Here is a 6,649-nt window from a genome sequence, read left to right as displayed (position 1 = left end):
GAGAGAGAGAGAGAGAGAGAGAGAGAGAGAGAGAGAGAGAGAGAGAGAGAGAGAGAGAGAGAGAGAGAGAGAGAGAGAGAGAGAGAGAGAGAGAGAGAGAGAGAGACTATTTGCGTGTTTTATTACATATGTCCTCCGGGGCGAAGCCCGGGTAACCAGCTAGTATATATATATTCACGATTATTATTATTAATATTCTACAAAATTCTATAAAAATAGTGTATATTTTAATTGTTATAAATAATATAATCATTTTATATAATCAGAGATATAAAGATATTATTAATTAGGTTCTCGTGGGACACTAAGAAAAATATTATGTAGCCCATATGGAAAAAGTGACGAATGGATTATTTGTGCCAGTAAATACCGTGGTATTTACTGCGAATTTCATTCAGATGAAAGAGAATGTGGTCAAGACAATGCAATAGTGTCAGACAAATTCCTGCAGGAACAAATAAATTTCAGCAATACATAGTAGCAGGTATTTCATATTAAAATACGTATATACAAATTTGATCATGTATCGCTTTTACTTACGTATAGCAAACAAAATGCAGTTATTACTCGTTGTTTATATAATCTAATTAAATTATACCCATGTTTTATTAGATCATCCGTCACATAAACCAGATCCACCAGTACCTCTTAATGAGTGCGAAGAGTTTCACTGTATGTTCAAAGCAAACTTTGGCAATCACTCGTTATTATACGATGCAAGAATGAATGCTATTTCTTCGCAACAGCCTATAAAACGGATATGCTTATTGGCAAAACTTTTGAATGGATCGGATTGAAAACGTTTCGCATGCGTAGTAGAAACATGCATAGCACCCCTAGCATTGTATCAAAGTGCTGGAGTACGAATTACTTGGTGGATGCAAATAGAATTGTAGTTGGATTTAGGGATGCAACTAACACAGTGAAAGTGATAAAGGAATATTCCATGGATGATCTGCTTAAGCTTTCAAAGGTATTAAATAATTAAAATAGGTAATAAATAGATTAAATCTGCTATCGTTAGAAAGTAGGAGACTAACCTTTGACCTTACATTTATTTTTAAGCTTCTCAATCACTCTACTGATTGTCCGGATTTGTTGGAACGTATATATTTTAACATCCCGACTAGATAATTAAGACAGTACTCCATCTTCCACATTGGGTACCACCGTACTTTGTATAGCGCAAATTCTTGTGTTAATAGGCTAATAATATCTGCAAGCAATTTCTCCAATAGGGTTGACTTTTTTGGTGGCTCTGTATCAACTTTTAAACAAAAACTTTCTCGTCTACTCTTGTAACCTGAATGTTCTCCATTTTATGTTGTAAAATTTTTAACTTTATTTTATTGTTTTTGTTTTTCATTTCTCTTTGTACGCTAAAGGGTTTATTACCCGTTAATAAAGTTTATTATTATTATTATTATTAAAAAATGTAAAAAAAATTGTATAACGAAGTTTAAGCATATATGGGTGTTTCTACGTAAATAGCGTTTTTTCAGATTGCAAATCTCTCAATTTCAAACATACCTAAAAAAATTTTTTTTTTCCTGTTTTTGAGTGAATATAGAAGCAGAAACATACCCTGAAAGCCAGCGTACTACAACATCAAAAACCTGAAAGTAATGGCTTATTCATCAGTGATCTGGTAAAGTGCGGTAATGAGTCGACTTTGCATGTCTAGTAAAATATTGAATTACCTCAACAATGAGTGATTTTGAGAGGAAATGTCAAAAAAATTCCTAAAATTACTTTACTTTTTTACCGTATTTGATTTTATTTCACCGTATTTTACCGTATTTGATTTTATTTCGCCGTATTTTACCGTATTTGATTTTATTTCGCCGTATTTTACCGTGTTTGATTTTATTTCAACGTTTTTTACCGTGTTTGATTTTATTTCAACGTCAAACCCATGAATGGCCAGGTGAATGACATGCCAGTAGACTGACATTTCATGGTTGAATTAATCTCACTTTCTCCTGAATTGACGTAAACCAATTTCCATTAAAAATCAAGTTTAGCCTACCGAATATCATCAGAATTTTACCACTAGAAGGAAAAATTTACTGCAATATAATAAAAAAAGATGTGCCAGGCAAATGACGCGTAATTTTATGACATACCTTTTCTCAAGTGAAATACACGATTACGATTGTATCACGCTCAAAACAACCAACCACCAACAATGTAAACAACACACCTGATGTCCAATTCTTGAAATCTCCACACCAGACTCCCATTGAATCGATGCAACATGGCGGAACCGCGGTAAAATTCAAAATGTGCAATTTTACTCCATATGTCCGGACCAAGTTTGAAGCCGGTTTTTTCGGTTCCAAAGGGAGATTTATGTTTAATAATGATGTTAAAATCTTAGTTCTATATTATGATTGAATGAACATGGGGAATTTTCAATTGAGTTTGCAATTGGAGGGAGTAAGTGTAACTGGAATAGAGAATTTTCGACAATGGACAGGCCAGGTAACTGACATTTTTAGGAGTTTCTGCATGTTTCCATTGGATAAGCCACTCCCCAATTAACAGATTATTGTGCGATACTTCAAATACGATGCAGTAGTGAACTTTCACAACGCTTGCTTACCCTCCTCTCAATCATGAACATATAACAAGCTTGGACAGTAAAAAACGCTATTTACGTAGAAACATCCATATACTATTAATATGAAATTACTTACTGCAGTTTTACTGTGACACGAAAAAGTGCAAAGGGTTCTTGAAAATTTTCCTAGACAAAGTCAAAAGTATTGTCACTAAGGATCATAATGAATGCACATATAAATTTCATTGGAAGCCATCCAAGGATTTTATAATTTACGATGAAGAAGCTCCCGATAACGAAATGTATGTCTTCTTAAAGCCGTGGTTTGTTGATAAAGCAGAGGAACTCAGGCGTGCCCAGTGAACATAGATCATTTTAGATATTTTTCATATATAAAAAAATATCACACATATACAAGTGTAAGAGAAATGTTAGACAATGCATTAGACATTAACGCACAACGTATTTGATATATTATGACTTTTTTTAAGCTTTTTAATTTTTTGTTTATAACTGTGACATTTATTAATATTAATATTAATTAATTAATATTAAGTAATATTATCACATCAACGTAGATTAATATAATATATGTTGATCTAATAATAAGTGAATCATAAAATTGAAAATCTTAAAAAAAACCAAATTAATTTACTCTTTATTTTCTGAAATAACGAATAACTTATTGGTTTGAAAATAAATTTATATAGGATAATAAATGACAGGATAATAATTTTTTTTAGATATAATGGTAATTATTTTGCATTATATTCAAAAGTTTAGAATTAAACTTAACTAAGTAATTAAACTTAAATATTTAAATATTTTAAGTTCATGTATTTACTCTCATTCTACTTATACTTCTGAATAAAGAAACTTTATTAAATATTAGACAGTTCGACCTAAAATTTGTCCGATTGCATCCATCTCTTTGTGAGACATAGGTTCTAACATTAATCCAGGTACTGGTGGAGTCAACTCTAAATCACGTAATTCATTTACTTTTATCCTTAAGTTGCTCCTTAGCTTATTAATGGCAGTATCACATTCTCTCTGATCTGTAACATAATGCAACCGTAATATAGAACACAAAAATTATAGAATACTTTATGTTACTATCTTCTTTACAAGATATTAACTTTATGTTAATATCTTGTCCTGCTCTTGTTTGAAATTACCTTTTTCAAGCAGTTCTTCAGCTGCTTTAGATGGCATCTTTAAGAGCAACGGTCCCACTGTTATCCATATTTTTTCATGCCCCTGTTTTTGAAGTGCTCTCATTCCAACACGATCATCGTTTCTTCTCTTATCTAGAGCGATTATTTCCTCACGATCAGTGAGAATTTCGCTAGCTTTATTTTCAACTGATCCTAAATGTTGCAATAACCTTTGATGCTCATTTGCCATCTGTAACAAAGTATAAATTTATGTATTATTTCTTATTTATATATATACCTTATATATGGTTCACAAAAGGCTCGCATTTTTCTGTTATATTTTAGTGAAATAAACTGTGTATATTTTTCAGAATTTTATTAACATAATTAGAGATAAAAGATTGCATTAGTAACATTATTGAAAAGTATAGAAAACGGTATTGATATATAAGTTGTTTTATAATAAAGAAAGATGGAGTATAAACTTACAAGCGTAAGTATATAAAAACAGTAAAAGTTATTTTCATTGCGTTCAATTTTGAAATAAATATCACATTTAAATTTCTAGAATTATTTATATTTATTTTAGGATAACGCTATACGCAGTGCTCTTTCTTTCCTGGCCTCTCTGTGAAGTAACCTTTCCCTGTCTCTTTTTTTCAAAGATTTCTGCTTGGGTACTTTAGAGTTGTTAACGGCAGTTGTATCGCCCGATTTAAAATGAGTAATCTTATATTCATTTTCAGGCAATTGTCCCAATCCTTTGCGATCCATTTTCAAACACGTTTTGATTGGATATTTTATTCCTTTTCCAGAAGGACCGAGACCAGCCTCTTCATCCCATCCTGTATTCAAAAGCATTCTGTATCCTTTATTTTGTCTCGATATTCCATACATTGCATTTTTCAGTTTCGGCTTTGTATTGAAAATGTGTAGGGTAGAACTTTCGTGTTTCTGCAGCGTCGTTTCTTGAAAAGTTGTCTTACAGATTTCGCAGTAAAACGCCGCATTCTGCTTGAGTCGTGTCTTCTCTTCTATAACGTTGTCTTTATTGTGCTCCATCGAAGATTCTATAGGCATTGATCTCGCTGATAAAGCATTTATATTATTTACATTTGGATTTATATTTGCGGACAACTGATCGATACCGCTTATCAAGTCAGACTTCTTCTTCAGCAAAGCGACTATACTCAAATAATTTCTTTTTAAAGCTAACTGGGCTGCGGTGAGACCAGACTTATCCCTAGTTCTTTTGTTAGCCCCGAGATTCAACAAGAATTGCACAATCTCCAAATGACCGCAATAAGCGGCGGACATTAATGGAGTCCAACCAAAGTCATCCGACACATTTACATTTTCTGTCGTCATATGTTTTTGCAAGAATTTCAAGTCCTTTTGCTCCACTGCTTTTAATAACGTGTTGATCGTGACTTTTGCCAGAATATCGTCAGAAAGTGTAATCATCTTTGATTGTACAATAGAAGCAGAATTCGTGCCCGAGTTACCTTGGCTCCCAGTGGTTCTTGATCGTAAATGCCTCAGTCTTGCCGGTGGAGTATTGCTATTACTAGTTTGGTGAACAATTTCTTCGTAGGCAGCCTTCGCTTCGTTTCCCTGGAAAACCAACTGACAAATGCACCTCTCTGGAGATTTGTCCTGTATACTAGGTGACTCCCTGACAAAGGTCTTCCATGGTATGTCGATGTTGTGTCGCATATGCATCCACTGTTGTAGAAACATCTTTTCCTACGTTGCACGTCGCGTTGTCTTGTATTATTGGCACACGTTCTCCTCTTCACTCGCTCTCGCGTCGAAATCTGTACGGAATCCTTACAATGTCCTGCCTTCCCAGTCCATATTTCGCCTTTTTAGGAGTCACACGTTACATTGCGTTTTGAAACGTCTGGAATGATACTGCGAACGATGATCAACACGTTGCTCTGTACTTTTTGCCGCGATAAAAAGTTTTGTAAGAGCACAAGAAAAGACAAAATAATGTGCCTCAAAACAGTATGCAGATCCGACGCGTATTACTCGCAAACGCTCGAAATCTTATATTATCGAGATAATACGTCGACAGCAAAATTTACCTTTGCTTATCTCTCTTCGACGCGTTATCGCTGCGATCTGCTGCGATTTTCTCACTTGCACGTCAATTTACAATTAGGTTATATATACTCTGATATACTCCAGGAGCAATCAGGGCTGCGTTCGAAAACTTTACTCGGGTGCACACCGCGTCATTGGGCGCGTTCAGCAGACCAAGCTGCTGAGTAGCAGTCAAACGTGATTGGCTCTTACTTTTAGAACCAACCAATCAACGCAGAGTGTTGATAAGACGAACTCAACAGTTGTGTCTGCTGAACGCTCAAAAAGTTGTGTCTGCTCAAAAAGCTAAACTGTGTTTAGCTTTGACACTCGACGCTCATTTCAGCCAATCCAGTGGTTAGGTTATATTTCGCGTCCCTCTGAATCTTGAAGGTGCGATTTCACGATGACGCTCGACGCTGGATTCGAGCGTCAAATCTGGTCACGTGATAGATTTCAGCCAATCCAGTGGTTAGGTTATATTTCGCGTCCCTCTGAATCTAATCACGTGACCAGATTTGACGCTCGAATCCAGCGTCGAGCGTCAAATCTGGTCACGTGATAGATTCAGAGGGACGCGAAATATAACCTAACCACTGGATTGGCTGAAATGAGCGTCGAGTGTCAAAGCTAAACCAGAGAGAAACCTGAGAGAGGCCATCCCGACCTTTTTCGTGTGTTGCATTTTCCGACGCGCCGCCTGAGAAAGTGCAACTCAACTACGTCGTTTCGCTCGGTAACCGCATATGGTTTGCGTCCGTGCTAATGGTTCGTGTCCGAACTAGCCAGCTGGAGGGGATCTGCTGGCCGCGGCGGCCGCGCTCGGCCGGCCCGGCGCTCG

General features: G+C 35.6%; 2 protein-coding genes across 4 annotated transcripts; both read right to left on the bottom strand.

Moving 5' to 3' along the window:
• Positions 1 to 3,309: 3,309 nt before the first annotated feature.
• On the bottom strand, positions 3,310 to 5,362 carry LOC139787416 (p53 and DNA damage-regulated protein 1-like). 2 transcript variants are annotated; one of them, XM_071726483.1, is made up of 3 exons: positions 5,226 to 5,362; positions 3,742 to 3,970; positions 3,310 to 3,621 (listed from the first exon to the last, which is right to left on the bottom strand). In XM_071726483.1, exons 2-3 carry the CDS (start codon positions 3,968 to 3,970, stop codon positions 3,452 to 3,454), a joined length of 399 nt encoding a protein of 132 aa, XP_071582584.1. In that variant the 5' UTR covers positions 5,226 to 5,362; the 3' UTR covers positions 3,310 to 3,451. The 2 variants fall into 2 exon arrangements, with proteins under 2 accessions (XP_071582584.1, XP_071582583.1); XM_071726482.1 differs by lacking the exon at positions 5,226 to 5,362 and adding an exon at positions 4,210 to 4,350.
• LOC139787415 (G patch domain and ankyrin repeat-containing protein 1 homolog) lies at positions 4,276 to 6,096 on the bottom strand. Of its 2 annotated transcripts, none has more exons than XM_071726480.1 (2): positions 5,811 to 6,096; positions 4,276 to 5,634 (listed from the first exon to the last, which is right to left on the bottom strand). In XM_071726480.1, exon 2 carries the CDS (start codon positions 5,458 to 5,460, stop codon positions 4,306 to 4,308), a length of 1,155 nt encoding a protein of 384 aa, XP_071582581.1. In that variant the 5' UTR covers positions 5,461 to 5,634; positions 5,811 to 6,096; the 3' UTR covers positions 4,276 to 4,305. The 2 variants fall into 2 exon arrangements, with proteins under 2 accessions (XP_071582581.1, XP_071582582.1); XM_071726481.1 differs by having other exon boundaries at positions 4,276 to 5,623.
• Between the last annotated feature and the right edge of the window lie 553 nt (positions 6,097 to 6,649).

This window comes from Temnothorax nylanderi, unplaced genomic scaffold, assembly GCF_030848795.1.
Source record: "Temnothorax nylanderi isolate EJ_2023f unplaced genomic scaffold, tnyl_v1.0 TNYL_tig1535_pilon, whole genome shotgun sequence".
Classification (NCBI taxonomy): Eukaryota; Metazoa; Arthropoda; class Insecta; order Hymenoptera; family Formicidae; genus Temnothorax; species Temnothorax nylanderi.
This window is presented reverse-complemented; position numbering and strand designations above follow the sequence as displayed.